The sequence below is a fragment of the Giraffa tippelskirchi genome, chromosome X (assembly GCF_054371585.1).
Source record: "Giraffa tippelskirchi isolate mGirTip1 chromosome X, T2T-mGirTip1v1.2.pri, whole genome shotgun sequence".
NCBI lineage: Eukaryota > Metazoa > Chordata > Mammalia > Artiodactyla > Giraffidae > Giraffa > Giraffa tippelskirchi.
Window position 1 is genome coordinate 88,579,505 of NC_137289.1, and position 19,649 is coordinate 88,599,153.

The 19,649-nt window shown below is 36.1% G+C and overlaps 1 protein-coding gene and 1 non-coding gene across 21 annotated transcripts in view; one reads left to right on the top strand and one right to left on the bottom strand.

Moving 5' to 3' along the window:
* TEX11 (testis expressed 11) overlaps positions 1-19,649 on the top strand; it is a 196,489-nt gene that overhangs the window by 137,983 nt on the left and 38,857 nt on the right. For all 20 annotated transcript variants that reach the window (XR_014075955.1, XR_014075957.1, XR_014075951.1 and 17 more), the window contains 2 exons: positions 1,960-2,076; positions 7,114-7,186. Coding sequence is in view for 10 of the 20 variants with exons in the window: in XM_081566316.1 (XP_081422442.1) it covers positions 1,960-2,076; positions 7,114-7,186 (190 nt within the window). In the remaining 10 variants the exon portion in view is untranslated. The remainder of the gene's footprint in view (positions 1-1,959; positions 2,077-7,113; positions 7,187-19,649) is intronic.
* On the bottom strand, positions 1,346-1,476 carry LOC145537307 (small nucleolar RNA SNORA11). The gene has a single exon (XR_014076330.1). It is a non-coding gene; the product is annotated as a small nucleolar RNA SNORA11 (small nucleolar RNA).

A 19,649-nucleotide genomic window follows, 5' to 3' on the forward strand; every position in this document is an offset into this window, starting at 1 on the left:
AGGGTTCTGGGTATAAGTCTATAGGAATATAGAATAGGTATCTGGGGACAACAGGAGGTTAAAAGGATGCTAAGAAGTTTAGATCTGCTTTATATTTTTCTGAGAGCAAGCTCTATGTGTAGGGATTTGAGTTTGTTTTGCAATTATAAGCATTTAAAAATAGTTGTTAGCCTGCAGGGTAGAGGTTAAATGCCAGAAAAAGGAACAAGCATTGATGAGAGGAAGAAAGGAGAGGTGGTAAAGAATATCCCTCATACACATTCAGGAGTATAAAATCTGTTATGTTGAGATAGATTAAATGTTTTAGAACTGGAAAAAACTACGTAGGTAATCTAGCACAACTCCTTCACTTTATATATGAGTTACCTGAGATGTAGAAATTGGGTGTCTTGAAATGCTACTTAGTTAAATGATAGTGATGATTATGATCACTAAATATTTGGGGAGAGTAAGAAATAATATTTGAAAGTTTAGGTATAATTGCCATTTTAATGAGGTAAAATAAATCAGTTTTAGTTTTGACGTTTGTGATAGCACTAGTAGAATTCCATGTTAGAATCCTAAGTAGCCTAGAATTTTATTGTAGTACAATGCTGGGAGGTTATTTTTTGAGGTTAATTTGTGCTTTTGTTTGCCAGCATAACTTGGCTAGAGTGGCCTACAAACCTTGTTGATTTTGTATATGATATGTATACACACATAAAAGAGAAACAAAAGTTTTGCCAAAAATGTATAACCTGAGTGTTAATTCTTTTTTTTTACTTTTTAAACCAGTTTTACATTTACAACAAAATTGACAGGAAGGTACAGAATTTCCCCTTATATCCCCTCCCCACACATGCATAGCCATGATTAACTGAGTGGTACCTTTTTAAAAAAATACCAAGGATGAAATGCATTGACACATCATAATTACCAAAGTCCACAGTTCACCATAGGTTTCGCTTTAATAAGTGAGAATAGTGTTGCATATTCTGTGGGTTTGGACAAAAGTACAATGACATATATCCATCATTATAATGTGATACACAGTATTTCACTGCTCATAAAACTTCTGTACCCTGTGTACTCATCTCCCCTTTCCCCCCAAACTCCTGGCAACTATTGATCTTTTTATGGTCTCCACAGTTTTATCTTTTCCAGAATGACATGCAGTTGCAATCTATTTTTTCTTTTTTTTTCCCTTGTAAAGAGAGGTTCAAAGTCTTTATAAGACCATCCATGGCCCACTCGTGTGTACCTCACCAGCTCTAGTTGGCAAACTTCACCATTAAATACTGTAGGTTTTCTTCCAGTATTGAGCCCCACTGGTCCTACCAGCAACCATGTGGAGCTACAGACGGACATGTGTTTGGGTATTTGTTCATAGAAAGGCCACAAGTTTTGTACCCCTTGTCACAATGAACCCAGATTCCTGTTGGGTGTGTTATAAACAGAGGAGCCATTTCTTCAGGCCCCCTACTCTAAGCACACCCCATGGGAGTTTTTTTCTAAAGGTAGAGTACAAGGTTTAATGATGAGGTTATCCTAATGCCTGTCAAGATTTGACATTGTCTCTTTCAGCCATGAACAATATAGGTACTAATTTCAGTTCTATTCAATGCAAAAGGAAAATCTATTTGCCAGGGGAAAAATCACTTAGAAATTACAACATAAGCCAAGAAGCAAATCACTAGATAAAGATACAGGGCCAAATGACAGTACTTGTCATTGGGAAAGACAGGAAAATTGTGAAGAAATGAAGCTTTTTAATCTCTCGAAAAGTGCTAAAAAATGGAAAGTAATATAAAATTAAAACCATAAATCAGTGTTATAGCCTATATCATTTTTAAGGTGAGATGTGGTTTTCCAGCTGAATTTTGTCATTCAGACAGGATGTTGCTGATTTTCATTCTGATTGTTTGTGTTCACCTGGCAAAATTCTCCCTATTCATTGATGTTCTGGTTATTTCTTATCAGCTGTCCAAGTTTTGTCCTTCTGATCAAGTAATTCTGATTGCACAGAAAACATGTTTATTCATGGCAGCTGCAGTTGATCTAGAGCAAGGAAGAAAAGCTTCAACAGCTGTTGAACAGGTAATGTGCAACCTTCAAAGAAAATGCAAGCATTCAGTGTGCTGTTTAGTATGTTTGCCTTCCTTCATGCAATTCTTTTTGATTCTCTTTAGAACTGTTTATTGTCACTCAATTGCATTTGCTTTCTTTGACCCACATTCTTGTATATTTTATCATTCAGTTCAGTTCAGTTCAGTCACTCAGTCATGTCTGATTCTTTGTGACCCCATGAACCGCAGCATGCCAGGCCTCCCTGTCCATCACCAACTCCTGGAGTTCACCCAAACCCATGTCCATTGAGTCGGTGATGCCATCCAACCATCTCATTCTGTGTCGTCCCCTGCCCTCAATCTTGCCCAGCATCAGGGTGTTTTCCAATGAGTTATTTCTTCGCATCAAGTGGCCAAAGTATTGGAGTTTCAGCTTCAACGTCAGTCCTTCCGATGAACACCCAGGACTGATCTCCTTTAGGATGGACTGGTTGGATCTCCTTGCTGTCCAAGGGACTCTCAAGAGTCTTCTCCAACACCACAGTTCAAAAGCATCAATTCTTCGGCGCTCAGCTTTCTTTATAGTCCAAGGATAAAAAGCTTTCTATATATAGTCTCACATCCATATATGACTACTGGAAAAACCATAGCCTTGACTAGATGGACCTTTGTTGACAAAGTAATGTCTCTGCTTTTTAATATGCTGTCTAGGTTGGTCATAACTTTCCTTCCAAGGAGTAAGTGTCTTTTAATTTCATGGCTGCAATTGCCATATGCAGTGATTTTGGAGCCCCAAAAAATAAAGTCAGCCACTGTTTCCACTGTTTCCCTATCTATTTGCCATGAAGTGATGGGACCAGATGCCATGATCTTCGTTTTTTCAATGTTGGGCTTTAAGCCAATTTTTTCACTCTCTTCTTCCACTTTCGTCAAGAGGCTCTTTAGTTCTTCTTCACTTTCTGCCATAAGAGTGGTGTCATCTGCATATCTGAGGTTATTGATATTTCTCCCGGCAATCTTGATTCCAGCTGTGCTTCTTCCAGCCCGGCATTTCTATGATGTACTCTGCATATAAGTTAAATAAGCAGAGTGACAATATACAGCCTTGACGTACTCCTTTTCCTATTTGGAACCAGTCTGTTGTTCCATGTCCAGTTCTAACTGTTACTTCCTGACCTGCATACAGGTTTCTCAAGAGACAGGTCGGGTGGTCTGGTATTCCCATCTCTTTCAGAATTTTCCACAGTTTATTGTGATCCACATTAACTCAGTTTTAGCAACAAGAAAACAAAATATCTACTTTTGCCTGAATTCCACTCTCAGCTTAAACCTTACACCTTTTAAAGAGATAGCAACATCAATATCTCACTCTCCCATATACCAGAGTATTCACTGATTTGTCTTTAGTTCTTTACCTTCCTTCTTTCAAGCTAGGAAAGTTGTCACCAAATTGGACTTCTAGCATGTTTGTATGATTTTAACTTCTAGATCTCTCTGCTTTTTTCTCTTACCTAGCCAAAGAAAACTTCCTCATTTCCCATACTTGCCAGCTTCTTTTCTTTCCAGTTGGTACAAAATCCTTTTTGCTGCTTATTCTGTTCCTTCTGTTAATATGTTCTTTTATATGATTCTTCACATCTGAAACAAGCTCTCAATAGGTCTCTGCCAACATATTTTCTTTCCTTTCTTTTCCCTTGTTGAGTTCAACTCAAAAAATCATGTGAGTACCAAGCACTCTGCTAGTTAGTAGAGATAAAGAATATAAAGTCCTCGTCCTGAGTAGTAAAGGGACCTCTTTTTAGAAACTTTTCCATAGTAAAAGAAGATGAGAAAGAATCCACAAGCTTCAGAGCAAAACCAAAACAAGCATTTTGCTTCTTCATAAGTAAGGATGTTGTCAAACTGAAATTCATGCTAAACAAACTGAAATGTCAGGGTTTGGAGCAGAGAAAGGCTTATTTCAGGGGCCATGCAAGAAGAATGAGTCACTCGTGGTCAGAAGACCTGAACTCCCCAGTGGGTTTCAGGGAAGTTTTTATAGGCAACATTTGGGGAGGTGGCACTACAGACTGCATAGATAGCTCTTCTCTAATTGGCTGGTGGTGAGGTAATAGAATGATCATCATCTCAGTCTGATATCAGCCTTCTGGTTCCAACCAGTCTGGGGTCCACATGCTTCTCCTCAGCCTAAGGTTATCATCCTCCACCTGGATAGAGGCCTTAATTCCTGTAGAAGAACTAATCTTGTTCCACTGTAGATAGAGTACATACTTTGTGTGACTTCAAGTTATTTTAAATGTATTTGAAGTTTGTGTTGTGGTCTAACATATGGTCTGTCCTGGATAAAGTGCCATGTGTGCTTGAGAAAGAATGTGTTTTCTTCTTGGGTTGATGAAATGGTCTATGTATATCTTTTAGATACAAAAATAAACTACACATAGTTTTACACAGTTGTATTTTAAAATAAGAAAAGAAAGAAGAAATATATTATCAGTGCACTTTGTTTTTTCATTTGTATTCAAATTGCTATTAGTGTTACTTTCAGCCTGAAGAACTTCTCTTAGCATTTTTATAAATGGTTCTGCCAGCAAAAAGATGCAACTTTTTTTAATCTGGGAATTTCTTTATTTTGCTTTCAGTTCTGAGATAATTTTGCTGGGTATTAGATTCTTGGTTGCCTATTTTCTTTCATCACATTGAATATGTTATCCCACTGCCTTTAATCAATATTCTACATTTCCTGATATTGTCATCTTGCCTTCCTTTTGTAAGTGTGGTTTACTTTAATTGTTTTGACATATTTGAAACAGCTGCTTTGAAACTTGTGTCTAAGTTCCAATATTGGACCTTTCAAAAGTCAGTTCCTCTTGCCTACTTTATTCCTGTGTATGGGTCATACTTTCTTGTTTCTTTGCATATTTTATAATTCTTTGTTGAAAACTGAACATTTTGCATAGTATATTGGAACATCTTTGGGTACTGATTCCCCTTCTCTGGGACTTGTTAATATGTGCTTGTTTGTTTGATTAGTGACTTGTCTGGGCTAGTTCAGTGCAGTCTTACTTCTGCAGCTGTATAGTAGTATAGAGCTTCTAATGTTATTCCTCAGAGATCACAGTCTTTGCCTTTGCAGTCACCATGACCCCTCCCCTGGAAAGGAATGAAAGTAGTTTTAGCAGGGTTATTTTTTAGTATCTCTTTCCATGATCACACTGTTAAGCTTCTGAGTGGTCTTCTATTGGTATCACACACAGGTGTAAGTCTTGATGAATTACTAGGTGACTGGTGTGTGTGTATGTGTGTGTGTGCTCGTGCACGTGCACATGCATGCACACACACGCACGTTTGAAAATACTCTGGTATAAATTGCTCCACAGTCTGATCCAATTAACATAAGGCCCCTTTGAAGGGATAAGTAATCTTAGCTTTCTCTTCCCCTTAGTTCTCTCTGTAAACTTGTAGTCTGCTGTTTGGCTTGTCAATATCACTGAGTTACCAGCTTCCTCTTAATTGCCCACACCAAAATCTTCACTTTTTTTTTATAGTGCCTTTAGGCTTGAACTTCCCCAAGCTCTATTTCAATAAATGTCAATCTCCTTAGGATGACTACAGAGCTCACTCTTCTAATGACCTTCCTCTTCTCCTGAGCAGAAACTCTATACCCTGCTTTGGAGCTAGAGGCAGGGACCATGGCTCATTTGTATCAGAGTGACAATACCGCTCTGTAAGTCAGGGTCTAGCAAAAGTCGTAGTCCCTAATATTCTTGGCTTGCCTCTTCCAGCATGGAAACACTCTTATAAGGAAGCTGAGGTGAGGGCAATTGTAACCCAGTGTTTTCAACTTTCAGTGCTTGGGGGGACTGGGTAGAAGAAGAGAGTGCCAGGCTTCTTAACTGTGCCTTGGGCTTCCCTGGTAGCTTAGCTGGTAAAGTATCCGACTGCAATGCAGGAGACCCCGGTTCAATTCCTGGGTCAGAAAGTTCCCCTGGAGAAGGGATAGGCTACTCATTCTAATACTCTTACCTGGAGAGTCACCATAACAGAGGAGCCTGGCAGGCTACAGTCCATAGGGTCGCAAAGAGTCACACATGACTGAGCAACTAAGCACAGCACATAACAGAATTCATGCAATACAGATCTTGGGGAGGGGAATGAGAAGTCCTGGAAACATGCCCCTTATGGTCATCCCTAGCCTGGAAGCTGAGGGTATAGTGAGCCCTATCTTCTTGATTATACCCACCTAAAGTACACTTACATCATACTGAACTGGGGAGGGGAGTTGGCTAGATCATGGCTCAACTGCTACAGGTACTCACTGTTCTTACTGAGACTTTAGTAGATTTCCTGGAATAGATGTTTCCCCATTGGCTATTAATATATGCCATTAGGGCAATTTTCTGAGACTTGACTTTACATGATCATGTTTTATCATTTTCACCAGTTGTGGTAGTTTTGCTGGGGAGAGGATCCATAGATCTCATATCACCATTCTGGAAGCAATTTTCTTCTGTCCTAGATTATTTTAAAAAATTGATAACACTCAAGATTATCTGTTTAATCCTCAATTTCCTGTAAGTTAAGTGATTATGCTATGTATATTATCATATGTGAAACAGAACGCCATTCCAGGTTCAATGCATGAGACAAATGCTCAGGGCTGGGGCAATGGGATGACCCAGAGGGATGGGATTGGGAGGGGGGTTCAGGATGGGGAACACATGTAAACCCATGGCTGATTCATGTCAATGTATGGCAAAATCCACTATAATATTGTAAAGTAATTAGCCCCCAACTAAAATAAATAAATTTATTAATAAGAAAAAAAAAGTAATTATGCTATGTATCTTAAACACTGCTGATATGTCAGTTGTACCTCAAGAAAACTAGGGGGAGAAAAGGAAAGAGAAAAAAAATAGAGGCTAATATTTATATATAAATCCCAAAATATTCAGTTTATACTTCCATTTTTCTAGTTTAATTTTTTACTGCTTTTAATGATAATGATTTTTATTTGCTTAAAGTTTTGTTTGGTTGAGACTAATTTTCTCATTACTTTCTTACCAAACAGACCTGCTTCCTAAATCGTGCACTTGATCTGATCAATAAATGCAGAGACATCTGGAATCGCCTGAAAACAACAGGTACAGTGGGACTGGGAGTATGGTAACATGGCTACAAAGCGGGTTTCGGATCTGAATAACCTAGTCTTTTATCAACAGAAATTTGTGCCACTGAAATACTTGATACCTAGCCAAATGATTCTTTAAGAACTAGCTTTTCCCCACTCTGTGTTTGTATTTTGTATTTTAAATCTTTGACACACTACTTAGAGTAAGAATATTTTTTTAATATTTATTTATTTACTTGGCTGTGCTGAGTCTTAGTTGCAGCATGCAAGATCTTCAGTTGTGGCATGTGGGATCTAGTTCCCTGACCAGAGATCAAACCTGGGCCCCGTGCATTGGGAGCAAAGAGTCTTAGCCACTGGACCACCAGGGGCTTGATTTTCATTGTACTATTGAGTATAAAAATAGGAGCATCATTGTTCAATATGACTTGATTGCTCTTAGGTCACTGGATTTAATATCCAATTTAAACAAATTTTGACTTGAACTAAATGCAGGGTACAGAATCTTCCAAACCACAATGATAATATCAGATACTATTAACATTTTGTAATTAAATAATCTGTGTAGTAGTAAACCATTTGAAGCTACATAGTAGCTTGCTATGGTTTCCTAATTAAGGATGGTAGTATTAGATAGACTTTATTATAGTGTGTCCATCTGTTCCTGTTTTAGTTAGAATTTTTAAAAAATCTATACATAATTGAATTTCATGCCTTTTATTTTTTCTTACATGATTTATTTATTTATTTTTGCTACGCTGGGTCTTTATTGCTTTGCATGGGCTTTCTCTAGTTGTGACGAGCAGAGGCTACTGTTTGTTACAGTGCACAGACTTTTGTTTCAGTGACTTCTCTTGATGCGGAGCACAGGCTGTAGGTGTGCAGGTTTCAGTTGTTGCAACACACAGGCTCAGTAGTTGCAGTATGCGGGCTCTAGGGTGCATGGGCTTCAGTACTTGAAGCACTCAGGCTCAATAGTTGCTGCCCATGGGCTCTAGAGCTCAGGCTCAGTAGTTGTGGGGCACAGGCTTAACTGCTCTGTGGCATTTGGAATCTTCCCAGACCAGGTGTTGAACTTGTGTCCCCTACATAGGCAGGTGGATTCTAATCCACTGTGCCACCAGGGAAGTCCCAAATTACATGCCTTTTAAGCTTCTATAGAGATCATCACATGGTTTTTCTCTTTTGAGTATTAATATATTGAATTATAATAATAATAGATTTCCTAAAATTAAGTCATCATTGGATTTCTGGAATAATCCATTTGATCATGGTGTATTATTATTTTAAAAAATGGTGAATTTGGTTTCCTAATAATTAAAAATTATTGGGCTGTCATTTTATGTGTATATTCATGATACCTTTGATGAATGTTTATATCAAACTATAGGAATTATAAGAAAGAACATAAACATATAAAATTTAATTCACCTATCTGAATCTATGGCAGGCATTTAGAAGAATAAAAACAATAAAAAGAAAGGATAGAAAATACCTAAATAACATACTCAACATGGAAGATTTAATAGAAATATACTAGATAGCCTGAAAATATACTTTATAGCCTGATAATAGAAAACTCATTTTCTTTTCATGTGCCCTTTGAACATTTACAGAATTTATCACAAGAAAAACCTGAATAAATTCTAAAACATAGAAATAAAACACATAGCATTATCTGACCACAATGCTTCACAATACAATAAAACTAGAAATTAATAATGGAATTAGGAAACAAAATCCTTTACCACTTGGACATTTTAAAACACAAAAGTAACTGGAATATCTGGGCTTCCCTGCTGGCTCAGTGGTAAAGACTCTGCCTGCCAATGCAAGAGACTTGGATTTGATCCCTGTGTTGGGACCATCCCCTGGAGAAGGAAATGGCAAGCCCACTCCAGTATTCCTGCCTGGAAAATTCCATGGATAGAGGAGCCTGGCAGGCTACAGTCCATTGAGTTGCAAAAGAGTTGGACTTGGCTTAGCAACTAAACAACAGCAGCAGCATTATGAAATATTTAGAAGATGATACTTAGAATACCTCATAACAGAATGTAAATTACTAAAGTAGTGCTCAGAGTGAAATTCATACCTTTAGTGCCTTTTATTTAAAAAGTATGTCAGAATGCTAGCTGTCTACTGAAAATCAGGAATGCAAGGGATTTCTTTGTGTTAATTTTATATCCTGCAACTTTACTATATTCGTTGATTAGCTCTAGTAATTTTCTGGTGGAGTCTTTAGGGTTTTCTATGTAGAGGATCGTGTCATCTGCAAACAGTGAGAGTTTTACTTCTTCTTTTCTAGCCTGGATTCCTTTTATTTCTTTTTCTGCTCTGATTGCTGTGGCCAAAACTTCCAAAACTATGTTGAATAGTAGTGGTGAGAGTGGGCACCCTTGTCTTGTTCCTGACTTTAGGGGAAATGCTTTCAGTTTTTCACCATTTAGGATAATGTTTGCTGTGGGTTTGTCATGTATAGCTTTTATTATGTTGAGGTATGTTCCTTCTATTCCTGCTTTCTGGAGGGTTTTTATCATAAAAAGATGTTAAATTTTGTCAAAGGCTTTCTCTGCATCTATTGAGATAATCATATGGTTTTTATTTTTCAATTTGTTAATGTGGTGTATTACATTGATTGATTTGCAGATATTGAAGAATCCTTGCATCCCTGGGATAAAGCCCACTTGGGCATGATGTATGATCTTTTTAATATGTTGTTGAATTCTGTTTGTTAGAATTTTTTTAACGATTTTTGCATCTATGTTAATCAGTGATATTGGCCTGTAGTTTTCTTTTTTTGTGGCATCTTTGTCTGGTTTTGGTATTAGGGTGCTAATGGCCTCATAGAATGAGTTTGGAATTTTACCTTCCTCTGCAATTTTCTGGGAGAGTTTGAGTAGGATAGGTGTTAGCTCTTCTCTGAATTTTTTGTAGAATTCAGCTGTGAAGCCATCTGGTCCTGGGCTTTTGTTTGCTGGAAGATTTCTGATTACAGTTTCAATTTCCATGCTTGTGATGGGTCTGTTAAGATTTTCCATTTCTTAATGGTTCAGTTTTGGAAAGTTGTACTTTTCTAAGAATTTATCCATTTCTTCCAAGTTGTCCATTTTATTGGCATATAGTTGCTGATAGTAGTCTCTTATGATCCTTTGTATTTCTGTGTTGTCTGTTGTGATCTCTCCATTTTCATTTCTAATTTTGTTGATTTGATTCTTCTCCTTTGTTTCTTGATGAGTCTGGCTAATGGTTTGTCAATTTTATTTATCTTCTCAAAGAATCAGCTTTTGGCTTTGTTGATGTTTGCTATGGTCTCTTTTGTTTCTTTTGCATTTATTTTTAAGATTTCTTTCCTTCTGCTAACCTTGGGGTTCTTCATTTCTTCCTTTTCTAGTTGCTTTAGGTGTAGAGTTAGGTTATTTATTTGACTTTTTTCTTGTTTCTTGAGTTAAGCCTGTATTGCTATGAACCTTCCCCTTAGCACTGCTTTTACAGTGTCCCATAGGTTTTGAGTTGTTGTGTTTTCATTTTCATTCGTTTCTATGCATATTTTTATTTCTTTTTTGATTTCTTCTGTTGCCACCTCTTCTTAATCTCTTTTCTTCTGTTAGGTCTTTACCATTTATGTCCTTTACCGTGCCCATCCTCGCATGAAATCTTCCCTTGATAGCTCCAACTTTATTGAAGAGATCTCTAGTGTTTTCCATTCTATTATTTTCCTCTATTTCTTTGCATTGTTCATTTAAGAAGGCCTTCTTATCTCTCCTTGCTATTTCTTGAAACTCTGCATTCAGTTGGGTATATCTTTCCCTTTCTCCCTTGCCTTTCTCTTCTCTTCTTTCCTCAGCTATTTGTAAAGCCTTCTCAGAAAGCTTCTTTGCCTACTTGCGTTTCTTTTTCTTTGAAATGTTTTTGGTCACTGCCCCCTGTACAATGTTTTTGAACCTCCATCTATAGTTCTTCAGGCACTCTGCCAACCAAATCTAATCCCTTGAATCTGTTCGTCATCTCCATTGTATAATCGTTAAAGATTTTACTTAGGTCATACCCGAACAGCCTAGTGGTTTCCCTTACTTTCTTCAATTTTTAGCCTGAATTTTGCAATAACGAGTTCATGATCTGAGCCATAGTCAGCTCCAAGTCTTGTTTTTACTGACTGTATAGAGCTTCTCCATCTTTGACTACAAAGAACATAATCAGTCTCATTTCGGTATTGACCATCTGGTGATGTCCATGTGTAGAGTCATCTCTTGTGTTGTTGGAAGAGTGTTTGTTGTGATGAGTGTGTTCTCTCAGCAAAACTCTGTTAGCCTTTGCCCTGCTTCATTTTGTATTCCAAGGCCAAACTTGCCTGTTATTCCAGGTATCTCTTTATTTCCTTCTTTTGCATTCTAATCCCCTATGATGAAAAGGATGTCTTTTTTTGGCATTAGTTCTAGAAGGTCTTGTAAGTCATCATAGACTGTTCAACTTCAGCTTCTTCAGCATTAGTGTTTGAGGCATAGACTTGGATTACTGTGATGTTGAATGGTTTGCCTTGGAAAAGAACAGAGATCATTCTGTCACTTTTGAGATTGCACCCAGTACTGCATTTTGGACTCTTTTGTTGACTATGAGGGCTACTGCATTTCTTCTAAGGGATTCTTGCCTACAGTAGTAGATATAATGATCATCTGAATTAAATTCTCCCATTCTCATTTTAGTTCACTGATTCCTAAGATGTTGATGTTCAATCTTACCATCTCCTGCTTGACCATGTCCAATTTACCTTGATTTGTGGACCTAACATTCCAGGTTCCTACACAATATTGTGCTTTACAGCATCAGACTTTACTTTCACCACCAGACACTGGACACTGAACGTTGTTTGTGCTTTGGCCCAGCCACTTCATTCTTTCTGGAGCTATTAGTAATTGCCCTCCCCTCTTGTCCAGTACCTCATTGGACACCTTCTGATCTGGGCAGCTCATCTTCCAGTGTCATATCCTTTTGCCTTTTCATACTGTTCATGGGGTTCTCTAGGCAAGAATACTGGAGTGGGTTGCTATTTCCTCCTCCAGTAGACCATGTTTTGTCAGAACTCTTCACTATGACCCATCTATCTTGGGTGGTCCTGCAGGGCCATAGCTTCATTGAGTTACGCAAGCTTTTTCACCATGACAAAGCTGTGATCCATGAAGGGGGACATGGAATATTACTCAGCCATAAAAAGGAACGAATTTGAGTCAGTTCTGGTGAGGTGGGTGAACCTAGTGCCTGTTATACAAGGTAAGTCAGAGAAAAATATCATATATTAATGTATATATATGAAATTTAGAAAAATGGTACTCACGAACCTATTTTCAAGGCAGGTGTAGAGATGCCGACATAGAGAACAGACTTACAGACACAGTGGGGAAAATAGCACATTGGACGAATTGAGAGAGTATCATTGAAACATATACATTACTATATATAAAAAAGATAGCTAGTGGAAAGTTGCTATATAACACAGGGAGCTCAGCCTGGTGCTCTGTGACAACCTAGAGGGGTGAGATGGGGTCAGGGGTGGGAGGGTGGTTCAAGAGGGAGGGAATATAGGTATACTTTTGGCTGATTCACGTTGTTGTATGGCAGAAACCAACACAACATTGTAAATTGTAAAGCAATTATCCTCCAGTTAAAAATAAATTTTTTAAAAAGAAAAAGGACATTAGGTTAAAACTAAGGGAAAAATTAAAGAAAAGAATTTGTTGTTTCATCTAGGAAATCTAATTTGTTGGCATACAACAGTTCATAGTAATCTCTTGTAATCCTTTTTATTTCTGTAGGGTCAGTTATAATGTCCCCTCTTTTGAAACCTCTCTTTGAATTACTAGGACCTAATTCTAATAATGAATCTTCTCTTATTGTCAGTGTAGCTTAAATTTTGTCAATTTTGTTAATCTCTTCAAATTGTTGGTTTCATTGATTTTCTCTGTTTTTCTATCCTCTATTTCATTTTTCTCTGCTCTTTATTATTTCGCTCCTCTAGTAGCTTTGAATTTGTTTTGCTCATTTTTCTAGTTCCTCATGGTTTAAAGTTGTGGTATTGCTTTAAAATTTTTCTTCCTTTATGGGTATTTATAGTTACAAACTTTCATTTCAGTACTGCCTTTACTACATCCCATAAATTTCATTTTGTTTTGTTTTTGTTACCAACTATCTCTAGGTATTTTTCTAAGCTCTCTTGTGATTTTTTTTTTCCTTTGGCTCATTGCTTGTTGTTTAATTTCCACATACTTGTGACTTTTCCAGTTTTCTTTCTGTTATGGATTTCTAGCTTCATTCCATTATGGTTAGAGAATATACTCTATATGATTTTAGTCTTATTAAATTTATTGAGATTTATTTTGTAGCCGGAGAAGGCAATGGCACCCCACTCCAGTACTCTTGCCTGGAAAATCCCATGGATGGAGGAGCCTGGTGGGCTGCAGTCCATGGGGTCACTAAGAGTCAGACACAACTGAAGTGACTTAGCAGCAGCATTTTGTAGCCAAGTATATGGTCTCTACTGGAGAATATTCCATTAGCACTTGAGCATAAAGTGTTTTCTGCTGTTGTTGGATGGAGTATTATATATAACATCTGTTAGTTCTAATTGGTTTATAGTATTGTTGGCATCTTCTATTTCCTTTTGATCCTCTATCTACATATTCTATCCATTTTTGAAAATTATTCATAAAATATATGATTTATGTTTATCTGAAGGTAAAAATATACTAGGAACAGAGAAGACAGTCAGAATTCTCCAGGAACTGCCCATAAAGTGTAAAAGTCTGAAATTTTTATATTAGTAATATTTTACCTATAAAAATTTAACAGAGAAGGCTAAGCATCTCTTCTGATTTTGAAACTGTTGTCATGCAACTGTTTAACAATAGTAACCCATGAAACAAACCTAATTACTTCTTATATTTCTCTCTTTATGAGGAGAAAGAATAAATTTTTGCAGTTTTCCAGGGGCCCTTTAGGAAATCTCAAAGAAAATTTTAGGTTTAGAAGATATCCTGAAAACATTGTTTTATATTTTCTATATTTGGGATGTGACTTTTCAGGGCAAAATCAAGAATTGGATATCTGCAGGAGACTTGGTTCCAGCACCCCCCATGGATACCAAAATCTCCAGATGCTCAAGTCCATATAAAATGGCTTAGTATTTGTAAATAACCTATATATTTCCCCCTGTATACTTTAATCATCTCTAGATTACTCATAATACCTAATACAAGGTAAATGCTATGTAAATAGCTGTAAATACTATGTTAGTAGTTGCTGCCACATGGTAAATTCAAGTTTTGCTTTTTTGAAACTTTCTGGAATTTTTGTTTGTTTTTAATATTTTTGATCGGTGGTTAGTTGAATCTGCCTGTGTAGAACCTGCTAATAGGGAGGGCTAACTAAGCATGCATACATATGAATGCATATATCATATATAAAGTCTTGGAAGGATACACACCAGACTCAACATTTGCTACCTCTTGGATTTGGTGAGTTTAGGAGACATTTACTTTTTATTTTACTTTTATATTGTTTGAACTTTTCAATGAATATATAATACTTTAATAAAAAAAAACAATTCATTTAGAAAGAAATGAATCTTACTTGTTAAAAGTTTATATTTCTTAAGATTGGGTTTTTCCTAAAATTATGAGCCCAGAAGTGAGTAATGTAAATAAATCATTAAGCTACCAATTGTAAATAGACAAATTAAGGGAAAGTGCAAAGCTGGTGAATCATAAGCTCCTGGGGGGGAATTGGAAAATGCCAACCTTTTAAAAATCTATTCCAAATCAAAGTTAATTAAGAACCATATAAACAGTGTCTGAAATCTTAGTGCTATGGGAATTGACTTTTACAAAAGTATTAACCCTGATGTACCATTATGTTAGTGACCTAAGGGAAGCAGCTTATCACATTCAGTCTAAAAAGTCTATTAAATTACTAGGGGCTACTAGCTATTGTGAAAATATAAGTTAATGTGTTACTGTCTCTAACCTTAATAAATTTAGTGAAGAAATTAGATCAGAAACATAATCTATTACACATATACAAAGCTAAATGAAATAACTTCACTAATAGAAATATAGAGGGTGTGGAATCATAAAAGAAGAAATGATCCATTTCAAAAGGTAATATTTGAAATTACTCTTGAATAGTGAGTACGATTTTAATGGTTAGAGAAGGAAGTAGGAGGCATTAAAAGCTGTGGGAACTAAGTAAACAAAAGCCAGGAGTACAAGGGAGCATTGTTAGTTTGGCACTGTCTCTTATTCAGTCGTTATATTAGTGGGAGGTGAGGCTGAAAGTAGTGTGATTCGTGGTGTGCCCCTTCTCAGTAGTAAATCAGGCCATTAGTATCACCTTAGTCCAAGTTTCTCACCTGCACCACTGTAATAGCTTCTCAACTATCCTTTCTAATTCCACAATTGCCCTTCAAAAAATCCAGTAGCCACACAACAGCCAAAGTATTATAAGTCAGATCACGTAGTCGTCTTGTACTTCCCATTTACTTGGAATTAAAATCCAAAGTCCTTACCATGATTTACAAGGCCATAGATTATCTGCTTTTGGTTTCCTCTCTGACCTAATCTCCCATCACGCTGCCTCAGTTCACTATAATCTAGCTCTAAAATATCTTAATAATACTTTATACTTTCTTGCCTCTGGGCCTTTGTATTTGCTATTCCCTTTGCCTAGGACTCTTCCTCTGGATATTCATGTAGCTTGCTCCCCCACATCTTTTGCTCAAGTGTCACCCCCTCCAGAGAGGTCTTTCCTGACCACACCCTTTCTAAAATAACAATTTGTATCACTATCTCCTCTCTTAACCTATAATTTTTCTTTACAACACACATCACTACTTGATATTATATAATGTATATCAATTTTTTCTCAACCGGATCTTAAGTTCCATGCAGGCGGTAAAGTTGTCTGTCTTGTTCATTCTTTATCCCTACCTCCTAAAACTGTCTGGCATATACAAAGGCTTAAAGTATATTTACTAAATGAAATGCTGCTATAGTGCCAGAAATTCTTTCATTAGAAAGTCATTTGTTTGCATATTAGAGCATCTTGGTCTTTGAGAGCCCTCTTTGCAAAGATCTCTGGGAGTACTTAAGTCATTATAAGTTTACACTTCGGGAGAGAAACATTTAGAAAAATATCTTTAAAATATTCAACTTGAGATACAGGTATAGGGCAGAGAAAGGCAGATCAGGGTTCCAGAAAAAGAAAAAAGGAAATTTAAAGGGAAGTAGGGATTATACCAAAGATGACTGCGTATGATTTTAAGACTCTTCAAACCTTTCTAACACAACAGCTCCTGAATATCTTTCTGGCTCTTTTTGAGGATCTCCATTTAAGAACTTGACTTTTGCATGTTGCCAGAAACATCCTTGGAGTTACTTTCTACGTGAAGAGTTATCACATGTTAGGGCTAAGAGTAATCTTAGTAAGTAGATTTCTAAAAGCTATTTATTTTGTCAAATGAGTAAATTTTTAATCTCAAAAACATGAAGTTGGAGAAAAGCCTTTATTTTTATAAGTCATTGCAAGGAAGAATTTCACTTATCTCCAGTACTATAATTTTGACTTTGGCGCAAAGTATTCATCGAGTGTCATCATCAAAAGTGTTAGTGGTTATGGAAATTCTCTGGAAGTCTGTTGGTTAGAACTCCACACTTCCATTGCTGGAGGAGGGCCCATGTTAAGTCCCTGGTCAGGGAACTAAAATCTCATAAGCCACGTAGCATGGCCAAAAAATAAATTAAAATTTTTTTTAAATTTTAAGTGTTAGTGGTTATGGCAACAGGACCTGAAAGCTTTAAATCAAAACCCAGCAAGGATCCTCTACCAGCAAAAAGGCAGTTCTTCAGCTGGCGGGGCATAGGATTGTCTCTGTTTTTATATATTATGTATTGATATTTATAGCCTATGGTCTCCTCAGTCCAGAACTACAAGGTCATTCTATTTTATTCAAATGTAGTAGATAAAATCTATCAAGTCTCATGTTGGAATTAGAAATAATTTTTATCTGTTCAGTTGTACACCCACACCAAAACTAGGATTAAGTGCTTATTCCTTGAGCACCTGGCTTTTGCTTGTTCCTTCCATCGGCTTAATAACTAGCAATAAATCATGGGTTGCTTTTGGCTCAAAGATTAGTTCTCAATGGATAAGAAATTCTCAGAGATGATAATTTTGAGATTAGGCAAGATCCACAGGCACATTAAATAAAATGGCAAAACTTGAGTGAATTTTCTAGTATACATTTTGGCCCAGGACCTAGGCCATAAAAATAGGAGAACCACTATTTAGGATTTCTCCCCCAAAGGAGATTAAACCATTATCTGGAGATATACAGGTATCTCAGATAGAAGTTGCTCTCCTAAAAATCTTCACTTCTGGCAGCATTTCACTTAAATTATGACTCACAAACAACATAAGCTTACGCTAATAAGACAAAGCAAAACCCTAGTGACAGTGAGTAGGAACTTTGATTATAGGACTATGGAGTCAGTGAAGCAATTTAGAAGAGGGTCACAGGTTTAGGCGACAGGTTCGTTATAGTTCCCAGATATTTATGATGATATGCACTATTCTTTCTCCTAAGTGCCTGACCTAGTTAGCAATGTCATTCAAGTCTCCCTGTTCCTAGTATGTTTGCTTTTGTACATACAGTTTCTTTTATAAAAATACAGATGTGTCTGAAAATTTTCCTGTACTGTTATCTAGACACAATGGCTCTCAGAGTAAGGTGTGTACCATAGCTTACTTACAAACATTTATTATTGATTTCTAGAAAGTTTCTCAAAATATATATAGAGAGAACAATACACCTATAAACGATAGAGTACACATTTTTTGTAGGTGTACTTGTAGCATTTACCAAAATAGAATCAAATTATGATTTAACTGAAAGATGATTAGAAAACCTCCATTGTTGAAAATCTTTAAAAAAAAAAAAACACTTGAAATAATCCATTGGCAAAAGAAGAAATCAAAATGAAAATTATGGAATATATTGAACTTAAAAATTGGAAATATGACATCCAAGTTTATGAGATATATCTAAAATAAGGAAAAATTCTATGTCTTTAAGTGCATATATTAGAAAAGATGAACGGTTGAAAATCATCAATTTAAGCTTTGACCTTAAATATCAAGAAAATTAAATCCTGAAGAAAGTAGAAAAGAAGAACATTACAAAGATAAGAGCAGAGAAGAATGAAATAGAAACCAGACATACAGTAGAGAAAGTCAACAAAGCTAAAAGTTGATTCTTTGGAAATATTACTATATTTGCTAAATGCCAAACAAAATGGATCAAAAAATAAAAAGAACACAAATTGCTAATATCAGTAATTCAAAGGTAGGCATTATTACAAATCTTTCAAACATTAGTAAGACAATAAAAGGACATTGTGAATAACTTTATGCTAATAAATTTGAATATTTTGACAAAAATGGACAAACTTTTTAAAAGATATCTCGATGAAAATTGGTCCAAAGGGAAATTACCTGTGAAAGTAATTTTACCATGAATACCTTCCTACAAAAAGAAAATGTCTTCACTGGTATAAATACTTCAAAACAAATAAGGAAGGAATAATAGCAACCCTGTAAAAATATCCTTTATAGAAAATAGAGAAAGAGGTAACACGTTGATTTTATGAGACCAGCATGACTTTGATGACAAAACTTGACCTAGGACATTTCAAGAAAAGAAAAATACAGGTCAGTATCTTAAATGATAAATGCAAAAATCTTAACAAAATGTGAGAAAATTGAATTCAGCAATATGTAAAAAGAATAATACATTATAACCAAGTAAGATTTGTCCCAGGAATTCAACATTTAAAAAAATTATACAGGAGGACTTCTCTGGTGGTCCAGTGGCTAAGACTTGGTTCCAATGAAGAAGGCCTAGGTTTGATCCCTGGTCAGGGAAGTAGATCCCACATGCTGCAACAAAAGATACAGCATGCCACAACTAAGACCTGGTGTAGCCAAACAAATTAATAATGTTTTAAAAAATTCTTTAGATATGCACATGCACACATGTAAACTGGTTTTCTATATGTGTGTTTTATTTTAAATAAAGTTTTAAAAATAAATGAATTTGAAAGGTTGCTGGGTACAGGTCAGTAGTATTTCTGTGTACTAATAGGAAATAATTGGAAAATGAACTTTTACATATTCATTTTTAATAGCATCAAAATCCATCAAATGTCTAGTAATAACTCTAATAGAAGATGCAGAAGATCTCTACACTAAAAGCTACAAAATACTGAAACATTGCTGAGAGAAATTTTAAAGGCCTAAATAAATGAAGCCTGTCTTCATGGACTGGAAAACTCTATATTGTTAAGATATCAGTTTTCCCAGTTTGATCAGTTAGATTCAAGACAATCCTAATCCAAATACCAGACTCTTTACTTCTGGAAATTGACATGATG